At 32.7% G+C, this 15625-nt stretch overlaps 1 protein-coding gene across 2 annotated transcripts in view; it reads left to right on the top strand.

Annotated features, from left to right (window-relative positions):
• Window positions 1-14807, top strand: part of LOC114347795 (dual specificity protein kinase CLK2-like) — a 132559-nt gene extending 117752 nt beyond the window's left edge. For both annotated transcript variants that reach the window (XM_028298464.2, XM_028298471.2), the window contains exons 9-11: window positions 5224-5368; window positions 6919-7024; window positions 8328-14807. In XM_028298464.2, coding sequence (XP_028154265.1) covers window positions 5224-5368; window positions 6919-7024; window positions 8328-8525 — 449 coding nt within the window. In that variant the 3' untranslated portion in view covers window positions 8526-14807. The remainder of the gene's footprint in view (window positions 1-5223; window positions 5369-6918; window positions 7025-8327) is intronic.
• The last annotated feature ends 818 nt before the right edge of the window (window positions 14808-15625 follow it).

Raw genomic sequence — 15625 nt, 5'->3', positions numbered from 1 at the left:
AATATGAATTTGTCTTATATCAGTGTATTTGTTTTTTACATCAATTACAGAATGATGCTTCACACTACTGTGGAATAAAATATTGCTCCAAATAAAATAAACTTTATTTTTTCAAGAAAATATGAACGCATGCATAATATTAAAAAAATGGTGGAGGAAAGGGTGGTTAAAAAAATGGTGGAAAATATACTTTAAAAAGTGATTTATAAAAACTTTGATTATGGGTAACAAAAAAATAGTACAATAATGTTAAGAGGATCGGTACGTATTTTCGGCTGCAATGCTATTCAAATGGGGATTCATTTTTTTCGAATCCTGAGAAAACTAATAAGTATTTTTGAAAAATTTAAACGCAGAATGAAAGATTACGTTATTAGCGAGGGCCGAAAGTCCCTGAGAACTTCTATAATGTTTATTTAAATAAGTTACAGGGGTGAAAAACTAAGAGAAAATTTAGTGTGATTTTTAATTTCAAATATCTCATTCAAAATAAACTTTTTATTTATTCAAAGGGACTTTCGGCCCTCGGTAATAATTTAATCTTTCATTCTGCGTTTAAATTTTTCAAAAATATTTATTGGTTTTTTCAGGATTCGAAAAAAATGAACACAATGCCGTGGTAATATTTTCCAAATCTATCTTTGTCTTACAACGCACTCAGCCGAATATAATATTGTCAGCATATATTGTCAGTCAGACACTGACAATCAGTGACAATTTTAAATATTTGACATTGCATCGGGAATATTTTGAGGTATTGATTAAATATTATTGATACATAGTGTATTTGATAAATAATTGATTTAAGACGTGAACTTATTAAAAAGTTATTTATTGTGTATTATTTGTGGAAGATCCAAGCAGAGAATACATCAGGATAATATATTCTGTGATCCAAGTATTTTGTTGTTAAAGATGTTCAAAATTGTAAGCGTTCTATAACAATATTTTATTAAAAAATAACTTTAACACTTTTCCTCTTTTCTCGATTGAGTATTAGTTTTTGTTGTACAAATAAATTATTACAATCACTGAATACATAGTTAGTGAAAAAATTATCACATTTATTAACTGAATTAATAATTTGAAATTATAAAAATAACAGTTATCCAAGAACATTAAAAAGCCATCTCTTTAAATTAATGATGACATTTTCAAGTAGAATGACATTCTAGTAATGTTTACATATCCATACCAGTGTGAATTTTACTACACGTAATTTGCCGTGTAAAGACAGAAAAAGTAGGGATACACGTAAAATATTTGCGAATTATGTACCCATAGCCTTAAGAGTAGTTGAAAATTTAATAGTCCTGTCGCCAGTGGAAGTACAACGGCCTCCTTAATTCAGATGGACTTACCCAAATTTTTTTTATGTATTTTGACCCGTAAAACAAGAATTTTTTGTGTAACAGTCGATCCGGATGTCGATAAGATTGTTATAAACAAAGAACTTAAGGAATCACATAATAGCGATTTTTCGCAAAACAAAACATTTTTTTTGTATATTTTGGGTCATTCTAAGCACAAAATGTTTTTACAAGTTTTTTCGTAGGATGCATAGTTTTCGATATAAACGCGGTTGAACTTTCAAAAAATCGAAAAATTGCAATTTTTGAACCCGAATAACTTTTGATTGAAAAATAAAATAGCAATTCTGCTTACAGCATTTGAAAGTTCAAATCAAATTCTATCGGTTTTGATTACTTTCATCGCTAAATAGTTATTTTCCTAACTAGTGCGGAAAGTGATACTTTCACGCACGAGACTGCCGTTGACACGAACGACGCGATAGCGGAGTTCGGGCAAGCAGTCGAGTGCGGGGAAGACACTTTCCGCATGAGTTAGGAACAATATTTTTTCTAGGGCCGTACGTTTGGAAAAAAGCCACAAAAAATAGAGTTATAACAATTTTTATTTAGAAGTGAAAATACACAAAATAATTCTTTGACAAGGTTGTCAAAACCAAACTTTCAACATAATGGGTTACCACGACGATGATATTGGTTTCCATGACGACGATTCAAAACCATTCTAATTGTCTACTGATCTGACTTTTAAACATTGTGTCAAAATGTCAAAATAATTTTATTTCATCGAATTATCAGTAGTAATTGCACAAGAGCTCTAAAATTACCGAATTTTTCCCGAGTGACACTTTGACAGTTTTAATTTCACGACCGGAAAGGGAGTGAAATTATGTCAAAGTGTCACGAGGGCAAAAATTCGATAATAATTTTAGAGATCGAGTGCAATTTGTTGCGATTATTTCATGAATAAAACTGTTCAAAACCAAAATTTTATTGTAATTTATTTATGTAAGTACAAATTAGTACAATTAAACACAGAGTTGTTATAAATATTTGACGGTTAAAAGTCATCACCTTTATAATTTTTAAAACATTGATTTTCATTAATGTCACTGAATGTATTTTTTCGTAGCAACGAAGGGCATCTGACGTAATATACTTGACGACGAGATATTATCAAAAATTATCAGTTTAATTTTTATTTCTGTAGCTTTCTATTGGTCAAAATCTCCTATGAATGAAATAATCTCGCTAATTTCATTAAAACATGAACACAATAAGATAAATTTGAAACAAATTAGTAAATAATATCTAAATATTAGTTTATTGCATGTATTATAATATATTATAATCCCATATTACAAAGTATTTTACTTTTCCGCACGCCGTGCGGGAAAGTGCAACTTTTGGAAACGAAATGCGTGTGTGAAAGTGGCTCTTTTAGCACGGCCGTATAAAAAATTAATTTTTTATTGTTAAACAAAGCTATAAACACATAGTAATTGAATGATGTTTTCAATGCATTTTTCATTTGAAATCGAACGAGTAGCGCGCATACAGACAATTTCTACGTAGATTACGTACATTAAAACGCATGTATTGGGCACGGGAAATACTATGTGTTTATGGCTTTGTTTAACAAATAAATAAAAACTTAATTTTTAGCAATGTAAATAATCAAAACCGATAGAATTTGACTTAAACTTTCAAATGCAGTAAGCAGAATTGCTATTTTATTTTTTAATCAAAAGTTATTCGGGTTAAAAAATTGCACTTTTTCGATTTTTTGAAAGTTTAACCGCGTTTATCTCGAAAACTATGCATCCTACGAAAAACTTGTAAGTCCATTTTTTGCTGAGAATCACTCAAAAAATACAAAAAAATGTATTGTTTTAATAAAAATCGCTGTTATGTAATTCCTCAAGTTCTTTGTTTATAACAATCTTATCGACATCCGGATCAACTGTTACCCAAAAAATTCGTGTTCTACGGGTCAAAATACATAAAAAAAACTAGGGTAAGTCCATCTGAATTAATGAGGCCGTTGTACCCCCCCCCTGGTGACAGGACTGTAACAACTGGATTAACTTTCTGCCTTGATAATAGCAAAATAATGTACTGGACTGCTTTTAACTATAGAAACTGAAACACTGACATGCGGTACGTGATACAGCAAGAAACCTTTAGGTCAATGTAGCTCAAAGACTAAACAATACTAAAACTGCAGCAGTTGGGAGCAGGTACAATTACACACCACTTATTGAAGGTACACAGATGGTGTTTTAGGAATCTTTTATAAAACAGGTTTTACAACAAAATATATCTTCAATGTGGTATGGCATACCACATACCGGTCCTTACAATGGATGTCAAACATGGACGTTCACAAAAGCGAATATGGACAGAATAGCGAAAACACAAAGAGCAATGGAAAGACGAATTAATGATCAACATAATACTGTCAGATAGAAAAAGGAATTGCTGGGTAAGAAATATCCCAAAAGTTAAGGATGTTACCCGTCAAACAGCTAAACTAAAATGGAAATTCGCCGGTCATACTATTAGACAAAAAGGCGAAAGATGGAATAAAAATTATTACAGAGTCGATACCAAGGACATACAAACGAAAGAGAGAGAGACCACTGATGAGATGGGTAGATGACCTAAAACACCAAGCCGGCTCAAAATGGATGCACATGGCTCAGGATAGAGAAAGATGGAGGAGCGAAGGGGAGGCCTATGTCCAATATTGGATGTCACAAGGCTGATAGATGGCATACCGCATGTCAGAGGTTAAGGGTTAAAGTGAAGCAACGACTTTTCAAGTTTTTCGCTATTCATTGACAACCTTTGCTAGTTTGTCGCACCAATTTGCTTGTATCCTCATCAACTCCATTCTTCCATCTAAGTTTTGGCGTAACTCAATGTCTACTTCTCCCAGGCTAGGTCATAATTTATTTTCACCAATTTATGTTCACTTTCCTTTATAAGTTTGGCGAATGCATTTGATATTAATAATTTACCGATTCATACCAACATATCGTTGGAGATTAGTTGATTTTGGCAGTCTACCAACATTAGATACAGACAGCAATGCATTTTATTATGGTTAGATGACAACTTTCATTTATTTTATTTTTTATTCCGAAAAAAAATACTAACTATTTTTTTCTACCAACTGCGTGCCACATTTCTAACGAAAGAAATATGACGTCATAGAACTACATATAGTTTTTACTGATATCCTAACTTTGAATTCCTTGGGAAGTTGATTTTAAGTATTTTGTTTTTCAAACTTTATTTCACCTTCACATATCGAAAGAAGACTTAAGACGTCTAAAACCAAAGAGACACCTGCGTATCGACTGATATAGGGGTTTCAGTTTTCATCGGAATCAAGAAATTCATATGCTGTTCATAGACCTACGGAAAGCCTACGATAGCGTTCCACTGAAGAAGCTGTGGCAATCAATGGAAATCACGAACGTTAACATGGAAATAATAAAAGCTGTCCAAGTACCATACAATCAACCCATAACAAAAAAACAGGGACTCAAATAGCAACAGGGTTTGTAACATCAAAAGGATTAAAGCAAGGATATCGCCTATCCCCCATTTTATTTAAAATATACTTACCTCGAAAGTGTTTTAAAAAGATGGAAAGAAAAATGTAGAACAATGGGGATATCACTCACCAACACTATGGTATATAAACTCAATTTTGCAGACGATCGATCAAGTAATAAAGGTATGTCCCGAAAATTAATTGAAGAGTATGCTATATTCTAGACGATAAGAGTGTATTATCGTCACATATGTAACCGACCGTCACAAAAGTACTCTTTGAGCTGATCTTTCATTGAATGATACTCTGAATTACATTATTTTTCTGACCTTTTTATTTTTTTTTCAGAATTAGGATGGTCTCAACCGTGCGATGTGTGGTCGATAGGCTGTATATTATTCGAATTGTACCTAGGTATTACGTTGTTCCAGACTCACGATAATAGAGAACATTTAGCGATGATGCAAAGGATCATAGGAGAAATTCCAATCAGGTTGGTTAGTTTCAGTTTTTATGTACTTTTGTTGTTCAGGGCAAAGTGAAAGTTTATGGAAGACACGACAAGGCAGAAGAATAATTTCTTAGATCCAGAATCCGGACAATGGTTAAAAAGTCTTCAACCGGACTATTCCCAAGAGTTGCCAGCAAAATAATGCGAGACGTCATGGTAATTGCCAACATCTGAAACGGAGAAGCACCGTAAGAAGAAGAAAGACCCGACAGCTCTTTGTTGATATCGTGTCGTTATCTCTTCGTCTTTCTATGTGTATGTCTGTGTAATAACTATTGAAGGTCCTGCAGTACAGAAACTTACTGCATAGGTTCTTTTTTAACCAAGCTAGAACCATATTATAGGGAAAGATAAGAGGAGGAAGGGCTATAGGAAAAAGGAGAGTGTCCTGGTTGAATAATTTAAGGGACTGGGTATTACATCACCCTGAGGTTATTCACACCACGACATTTTAGCGGTAAGAATAGCCACGGGAGCTTTAGATCCAGCCCAATTCAATAGAAAGTTTACGAGCAGAAACTGGAGAGCCACCATTTTCCACAAACTGATACATCTTTTACTGTTAACTTAGATTACATATTGAAAATATTAAATTTTCAGAAAATTCAGATTACCTGAAATAAAGACTAAACAGTCATCCTCATAGCGGAACCAATGTAAAATTTCAGGATTTTTTATGATGTAATTGTAAGTGATCCATAAAGACATCAGCTAGGAGTTTGGATAAGCAACTGCTCGTTGCTAAACTATCAGGGCCTCGATTTTTTACCCTTCGCTTCGTTATCGAACGTATTCGCTTCGTATCTGTTTAGTATACGAAACGAATAAGTTCGATAACGATGCAAAGTGTCAAAAATCGAGGCTCAGGTTGTTTGTAAAATTTATTGTTTAAACATACTAAACAACATACTTTAAACAAATCTTGGAGAATATCTAGAAACGATGATGTGATGTGGGGCTGAATTGACTAGGTGAATTCATCAGACCATGTGTTTCCCGCTTGGACACTGAAGTAAAGAAAAAGAAGGCACCAAGATTGAATGAAAGCATTGAATTTCGTAATTTATATCAAAAAGTTGAAGTTTATGAACCAATTGATAAAAGTTAATACTGAGAATTGTAGAATTGAGTTGATTAATTTTTATAAACTTAATGTCTGGGAAAGAATTATGACCCTAAAGTGAAATTGGGCTGGATACATAGCTAGAATGTCGGATAACAGATGTACACAGCGAATAATACACTGGAGACCAAGACAAGAAGCATATCAAAATAGAGGTCATCCGTCAACCAGATGGTCTGATGACATAAAACGGATCGACAAAAATTGGATGCAAACAGCACAAAACAGAAATGGATGGAAAAGACTTAGGGAGACCTATATCCAGCAGTGGATAGATCCGGGTCGAATGATGATAAAAGTTTAATACTGAGAATTGTAGAGTGAAGTTGATTAATTTTTATGACCTTAATATCGGTTTTAACATTGTGCAGAAACATAAAACCTTCTTACAATATATATTTTGTTGCAGTATGGCGAAACGAACGAAGACAAGGTACTTCTACAAAGGAAAACTGGAATGGGATGAAAAGAGTGCAGCGGGGCGATATGTTAAAAACAATTGTAAACATTTATCGGTAAGTCAATCTGTTTTTTGTCTTAAGCCTAATTTGTTAGCCCAATATACTTATTTACTTACTTACTCCTTTTCACTTCATGCGGAGCATAGGGTCTGTCTATATTCTGTCCTATCCTTTGCACTGATCTTTATTTCTGCCCAGGTTTTCCCAATAGTATTAATTTCTTTCTCGACCCTTTTTTCACGTTTCTACGGGTCCACCTGGTCTTCTCTTTCCATGTGATGTGAATTCTAGGGCTTGCCTCACTACGTCTGTGTCAGGTCTATTTAGTGTGGGATCCATCCAACTCCATTTCTTTTGCATATTGTCTTAGAATATAGGTTCCTGGTTAGTTTAGTTTAGGTTAGTCCAAACCAAGAGTCCATAACTCTTGGTTTAATATGAGGTTTGACCAGTAAATGCTAAGAATCTTCCTTAGATATTTATTTATATAGTAGCACAGTCTTCACGTTGCTGTTGAATAATCGTATCTTGGATTTATTTGTCATCTGATGTGAAGACCCCATTTTCCTTAGCATATTGAATGCATTTTGAGCTATTCCTATTCTTCGTCTTACGTTCTCCCTCCCTCATTTGTTGTTCAAAATACTGACTAAGTGGTTAAATTTCTCTACCGTTTCCAATTCCGTGCCTCTCAGTGATATTCCCATTTCTCTTGGTGTATTTATTTTCATTATCTTAGTTTTTCTGACGTTTATGTTAAGTCCGACCTCCTGCCCTGCCTCTGCTACTTTTTCAGTTTTGCATTGCATGTGTTGTCTTTTTTCTGTAAAAGGCATATATCGTCTCCAAATTCCAAGTCCTCAAGTTGGTTAAAAACATTCCATCTTATTTCAGTCTTATTACTAGTAAGCTTTGACGTGATCCAGTCGATTTCTATCAGGAATAAGATCGGAGAGAGCACACAGCCTTGTCTGCTCACTCCTATAAAAATAGGTATCTATTTGTTCTGTTAACTTCCCTTCGAGGACTATGCGTGCTGTGGACCCATCGTAGAACAGTTTTATAATTCTGATATACTTGGGAGGCATCCCATATTTCTCTAGTAATTTCCATAAGGCTTTGCGATGTACACTAACAAACGCTTTCTCGAAGTCTATAAAGTTCACATATATAGCTTATTCTGCCACTCTAATGATTGTTGTATAATCGTCCTCATAGTACAAATGTTGTCAACGCAGGATCTTCGTGCCCGCAATCCAGCTTGATTTTCTCTAATAGCTTTATCAAATTCCTTCTTCATCATAAGATTACATTATTCCTCACAACTATCAATAAAAACCATAATTTTTTCTTCCAGAAATACAAACAGTCCGAAGAATCGGATCACAACACTCTCTTCGATCTTATTTTCCGAATGTTAGAATACGATCCTGCCGAAAGGATCTCTTTGCGAGATGCGTTGCTTCATCCGTTCTTCGCCAAAGTCACCCGCGGCCAACAATACGCAGACGAGGCCGTTTCTCTTGCCAGGCCGTGCAGGAGTCTATCCAGATGAAACTGGATATATTTTAAATTAATTTTGTAAATGTACGAAACGTTTCTTTACTTGTACAGAGAGTATCTTTTATTAAGAAGGACGATAGAAATTCTGTAGGAATTGACCTGTCGAATAATTTAATGAAGACGTTTGATTGAAGAAAAAAAATATAAATTATAAACCGCCAAGATATTTTGATAATTCGCTAGATAAACGGCTATATGATCCACTGTCGAATCCATAATCCGCTTACACAGCGATAATACGCTGCCTAGGCGATCATCCGCTACTATAACGCTAATCCGTTGCTTCGACGATAATCCGTTGTAGAATCGATATATTATTTTACATTAATAACCGGCTTAAATAAAAGTGAAATTAATAAATAAAGAGAAATATTATAGATTGGACGATTAAACTATTTTCTGTAATACTGTTTTTTTTTATATTAATTGACAATGAGAGTTATTGTTAACTATTGCCTACTGTGTGTATAATTTTAATTATTTTAGTTACCAAAGACAGTTAAACGTTACTACAGAATTTCTATCAGTATTTGAACAAATATGCCGATTGACTCGTTCCAGCCACATCGTAAATGTTATAAGTAATTTTTATTTTAATCTTCTGTGACTTCTGAATAGATGGCGCCACTCAAAGTGGGTATAGCTTATATGTACAGTTGTGGTCATTGAATAGTTTGCACCCTTACATATCTAGTAGCCGGTATTTTAAGTTTTGTCTCGTTTAAACGGACATTTTACGTCAAAATAGCGTTAATTGCCAGTAGCGGACCCAGAGTAGGTTGATTAAAATTAAAAAATCAAAATAAAGGGTAACTAACTAAACAAAAAATATATCATTATAAATGTAAAAATAAAAGTGGAAACTGTAAAGTATTGAGTGACCACAGCTGTACATATTATACAGGGTGTCCCGAAAAGATTGGTCATAAATTATACCACAAATTTTGGGCTCAAAAATAGATTGATTGAACCTCACTTACCTATATACAATAGTGCACACAAAAAAGTTACAGCCCTTTGAAGTTACAAAATGAAAATCGATTTTTTTTCATATATCGAAAACTCTCAGAGATTTTTATTGAAAATAGACATGTGGAATTTTTATGGCAGCAACATTTAAAAAAAAATTAAAGTGAAATTTTTGCACCCCATAAAAATTTTATAGGGTTTTGTTCCCTTAAACTCCCCCAAACTTTTGTGTACGTTCTAATTGAATTATTATTGTGGCACCATTAGTTAAACACAATATTTCTAAAACTTTTTTGCCTCTTAGAACTTTTTCGATAAGTCAGTGTTTATCGAGATATTTTGAATATTTGTAGAATCCACCACATATTTGTATATGGTTAAGTACGGTTATAGAGACCTGTTAATAATCTGAAAATTTATTTATAATTTACATTTTTAGGTATATTTTGAAAAAGAAGCTACATCTCGATAAAAGGTGACTTATAAAAAAAGACTAAGAGGCAAAAGTCTTAAAAACACTGTGTTTAACTAATTGTACCACAATAATAGTTTAATTGGAACGTACACAAACATTTGGGGGGTTTAAAGGAACAAAACCCCCATAAAATTTTTACGTAAATATTTTGAAAAAGAAGCCGCATCTCGATAAAAACTGGCTTATCGAAAAAATACTAGGAGGCAAAAAAGTTTTAAAAACGTTGTATTTAACTAATGGTACCACAATAATGAATTAATTGGAACGTACACAAAAGTTTCACTATAATTTTGTTTTAAGGCTATGGGTACATAATTCGCAAATATTTTACGTGTATCCCTACTTTTTCTGTCTTTACACGGCAAATTACGTGTAGTAAAATTCACACTGGTGTGGATATGTAAACATTACTAGAATGTCATTCTACTTGAAAATGTCATAATTAATTTAAAGAGATGGCTTTTGAATGTTCTTGGATAACTGTTATTTTTATAATTGCAAATTATTAATTCAGTTAATAAATGTGATAATTTTTTCACTAACTATGTTTTCAGTGATTGTAATAATTTATTTGTACAACAAAAACTAATAATCAATCGAGAAAAGAGGAAAAGTGTTAAAGTGATTTTTTTAATAATATGTTGTTATTTTGGAACGCTTACAATTTTGAACATCTCTAACAACAAAATACTTGGATCACAGGATATATCTGATGTATTCTCTGCTTGGATCTTTCACAAATAATACACAATAAATAACTTTTTATTAAGTTCACGTCTTAAATCAATTATTTATCAAATACACTATATGTCAATAATATTTAATCAATTTCTCAAAATATTCCCGATGCAATGTCAAATATTTAAAATTGTCACTGATTGTCAGTGTCTGACTGACAATATATGCTGACAATATTATATTCGGTTGAGTGCGTTGTAAGACAAAGACAGATTTGGAAAATATTACCACGGCATTGTGTTCATTTTTTTCAAATCCTGAAAAAACCAATAAATATTTTTGAAAAATTTAAACGCAGAATGAAAGACTAAATTATTACCGAGGGCCGAAAGTCCCTTAGAATAAATAAAAAGTTTATTTTGAATGAGATATTTGAATTTAAAAATCACACTAAATTTTCTCTTAGTTTTTTCACCCCTGTAACTTATTAAAATAAACATTGTAGAAGTTCTCAGGGACTTTCGGCCCTCGCTAATAACGTAATCTTTCATTCTGCGTTTAAATTTTTCCAAAATACTTATTAGTTTTCTCAGGATTTGAAAAAAATGAATCCCCATTTGAATAGCATTGCAGCCGAAAATACGTTCCGATCCTCTTAAGATGTTCCTGCCATAAGGATGATACATGTCCATTTTCAATAAAAAAAATCTCTAACAGTTTTTGATAAATATATTGAAAACAATTGATTTTCATTTTGTAACTTCAAAGGGCTGTAACTTTTTTTATGAGCACATTTGTACTAAGGTAAGTTAGGTTCACTCGAACTATTTTTGACCCCAGAATGTGTGGTATAATTTATGACCAATCTTTTCGGGACACCCTGTATAATTTTCCAAATAAACTGGTATTACGTTAAAGTACATAACACATGTTTTGTCTCAAATTATTCTGAAATTTGATATAAATAGGAATAAAATAATTAATCTATGTGTAGAACGGATTTAATTGTGGCGTTTATTCAAAAAATGTTTTATAAAAGAAGAATTTTCTGGAAAAATTAAATACGTTGAATTATTGGAGTCACTTCGTGGATGTTAACATAAATCTGAAACCTAAACGAGAGTATCTTTGAGAGCAATATATACTTTTATTTTATATACTATTCTTGAGTATTTTGGGTTTATAAATGCTATAATAACCAGAATTATGTGCATTATACCAGATTAGCTGTCAATGAGACACTATTTTTACACGGCCATGACTGCAAACTCTAAGGAAACAAAAAATGGACAAAAAATAAAAATAATTAAAAACCTAAAAAAAATTAAATAATAAAGTCAAAATAAAATGTGTTTCATGAGATTTTGCGTACCGTTAGATGACTTTTGGAAAAGTTATTAAATTTTACAAGCCTTAGTTAAACGCCAGATATTAGTTTCATGATTCCATCTCTGTAGGTTCAGGTTCGTTCTAAAATAAGACGGTTGTAGAATATCTTATATTCGCTCACAACCGATTCAATAAAATCATTAGGCACACACTAGTGAGTGCTAAAACTAAATAATACACGTAAAGCGTAAACTATTCACTGACCGCAGCTGTGCCAAAATGGTCGTTTAAAAATGATTTTGCAAAATTGATTATTAAAATAATAATAAATAATAATTTATATCTGAAAACTTTAATAATTTATATCTGAAACCACTGTCTGGTAACATACTTAATCTCTGACTTACAATTTATAAGACAAGAGACGACGAATAAAGAAGGCGAAAAGACTCTACAATATGCAGTCACATTCCGCCTTTCGTCTAGGACTGCATATTGTAGAGTTCTTTTCGCCTTCTTTATTCGTCGTCTCTTGTCTTATAAATTGTAAAAGTAAGAGATTAGGGATATTACCTGAAAGTGGTTCCACAAAAAGTTTTCAGATTTAAATTATTATTTATTATTATTTTAATAATGAATTTTGCATCTGGGACGCATTAAGAGATGTCGCTAGTGGATTATAATGTTATTTTTATAATTCACCTTAAATACGCAGTTTAGTTTGGTTTCGATTCAGAGATGTTCATGTAGCCCCACTGAAGATGTCTAGAGACAGAAACAGCTATATGGGGATGATGTACCACCTCTGTGTGGAAAGGAAACATAAACTGTCTTTCACTTATTTTTTATAGAACGCATTTGTCCTAATCCGTATGACGATAACCGAATGGTGGATTAGTATATCAAATATAAGGGGTTGGAACGAACTTTAGTTCTATTAGTCTGGGCGCCAAATAGAGGTGACCGTGTCCTTTTCAATTCTAATGGACAAACTCAACGGTTTCAACTGCTGATTACGAATTTTGAGGTGGATTTCGATCTGAGTGGTCGAAAAATTGTTATAAACAATTTAATTGTTTATAAGGCTCTGGCTCATAAATTAAAAGAGATACAAAAAAATGTTTCAAATGAAATTTGTTCCTAAATAAAAAACGAAGAAAAAATCGTTTACTAAACTCAAATCCAATAATTAGAACTCAAAATATTGGAATATTAGTGCACAATGCAAATTAGAAATTGAAAAATAAGTATTTTTCGAAGCTTTATCGATCGTAACTCGGCTTCTACGCATGCAAATGAGCCTTAGAAGGTCTCATTTTAAAGCTTAATTAATAGGTTTGCCTTCATTTGTTTTAAAGTTACACCCGTTTGAAATTATAATTTTCTTAAAAAAATTGGACATTCATTTGTTTATAAGGGTTTCAACTTCAAGCAAATTTGAGCCATAAACATTTATACTTTAATTAACAATAATGATAGCAGAACTCAAAAGGAACAATTTGAGCTTATGAAAATGTTCGTAAGTTTTTTTTTGGCCAAGATATCGATATTTTAATGTCGAGCTGTGAGGAGCAAGATCGGCTCATGCTCACAGTGTAAAGGTTCACGTGCTAACTTCTACATGCAAATTATAATTTCTATGTATATATATTCATTTTTCATTTTTGAAGATCCTAATAAAATTTTATATAATTCTTATTTTAAACCATCATACTGTACCTCGTATAACCTTTCATTCTATTTACTTTATCTATTATTTTTTGTACTAAATGAGAAAAAAACGTTAAAAACTAATATTTCAGAAATATAACTAAAAAATCAGGCTGATATTATGTATTAAGAATAGGCAAGGCCTCCTGAGCAAAATAATGTAACACGAGAGCAGTCGATCGGTGTCTTTACCGCGATTTTACTTGACTGTGAGCCGATCTTGCACCCACAGCGCTCCATTAAAATATCGATATCTTGGCCACAAATAAACTTACGAACATTTTCGTAGGCTCAAATTGTTCCTTTTGAGTTATTCTATAATTATTGTTAATTAAAGTATAAATGTTTATGGCTCAAATGTGCTTGAAATCCTTATAAACAAATTAATGTACAATTTTTTTAAGAAAATGATAAATTCAAATGGGTATAACTTTAAAACAAATGAAGGCAAAATAATTTAAGAAACTATGTTTGGAAACCTATTAATTAAGCTTTAAAATGATATCTTCTAATGCTCATTTGCATGCGTAGAAGCCTAGTTACGATCGATAAAGCTTCGAAAAATACTTATTTTGCAATTTGAAATTTGCATTGTGCACTAATTTTACAATATCTTGAGTTATAATTATTGGATTAGAGTTTAGTAAACGTTTTTTTCTTCGTTTTGTAGTAAGAAACAAATTTGTATCTTTTTAGTTTATGAGCCAGAGCCTTATAAACAATTAAATTGTTTATAACAGTCTTTCGACCACTAGGATCGAAATCCCCACTCGAAATTCGTAATCAGCAGCCAAAAATCCATAAGAAACCGTTGAGTTTGTCCATCAGAATTAAAAAGGACACGGTGACCCCTCTGGCGCTAGACTATACAATTTACTATCTTCTGTTTCTCGTTCATTTATGTGTTGGTTCCGGAGTACGAGTTGACGACAGCGTTGGTTCCAATTTGTTTCTAAGTTATGCATAATTAATATAAGCTTATAATGTATTACACTAATTGATATTAATCAGTGATTTACTGTGATCGAACCAAAAGTGCTTGATTTAGTTTTGCAATATTCTTTAATGATAAAGATGTACATGTCTTTTACGAAATAAACAGTATGATTCGAATGTAAATCGTTTTATTCACTCAACTAAGCTACCGAAATGAAACTTGCTATTTTGGCTTACATTATGTATGAGTAGAGATTGCAATTGCTGGATCCAACATCCAGCAATCCACCTGGATCCAGCGCTTTTTTTTACATGCTGGATCCAGTAAACCAGTCTTCATTAGACTCTTTATGCAAAGCCGTAAGTCCGCAACTTGCCATTATATCGCGCTAGGAGTAGCTCAGTATGTTGGAAACTTTCTACAGCCTAAAAGTTTGCAGCCATAAAGCGTTAATAGACATTGATGCTGCGATAAAATTCTCTGCTGGCGAGTGGTCAATAATAATAAGTTTATCGCCACTCTCTAAACTCTAACCGGTAAAACTGGCTGTAGAAGCTCTTTGCAGAAGAGAGTCCACTTTGATAACGGCCGACACAACCATGACATTTGCCTTAGACAAACTAAATAGCCAGGACTCTAGCCTTAATGCCAATATATCGGAAGCACTACGCAACATAATCGCGAAACAGAATCTCTCTGAAATTACAGGTACACTAGTGTACTTACAAAAGCAAAAAATTATGACGAAGGACTAAACAATCCTGGTTATTTCCCCATGCCGAAAAAGAATGCAATGCGACAAGAGATGAAAAATTTGTTGAGTCGTATGTCGTATAACTAAACAAGTGATTGTAGAACCACTGCAAGAGGACAGACATAACGGAAGTAGAAGACGGGCCAGCTAATCCAGAGCCCGTAAATTTTACTTTGGAACAAGAACTTGAGATTGAATTGAAACGAGAAAAAGAAAACTTTTTTAACCACAAAAAACTGG

Source organism: Diabrotica virgifera, chromosome 1, assembly GCF_917563875.1.
Source record: "Diabrotica virgifera virgifera chromosome 1, PGI_DIABVI_V3a".
Classification (NCBI taxonomy): Eukaryota; Metazoa; Arthropoda; class Insecta; order Coleoptera; family Chrysomelidae; genus Diabrotica; species Diabrotica virgifera.
The sequence above is the reverse complement of the archived record's forward strand: the minus strand, read 5'-3'. Positions and strand labels throughout refer to the sequence as shown.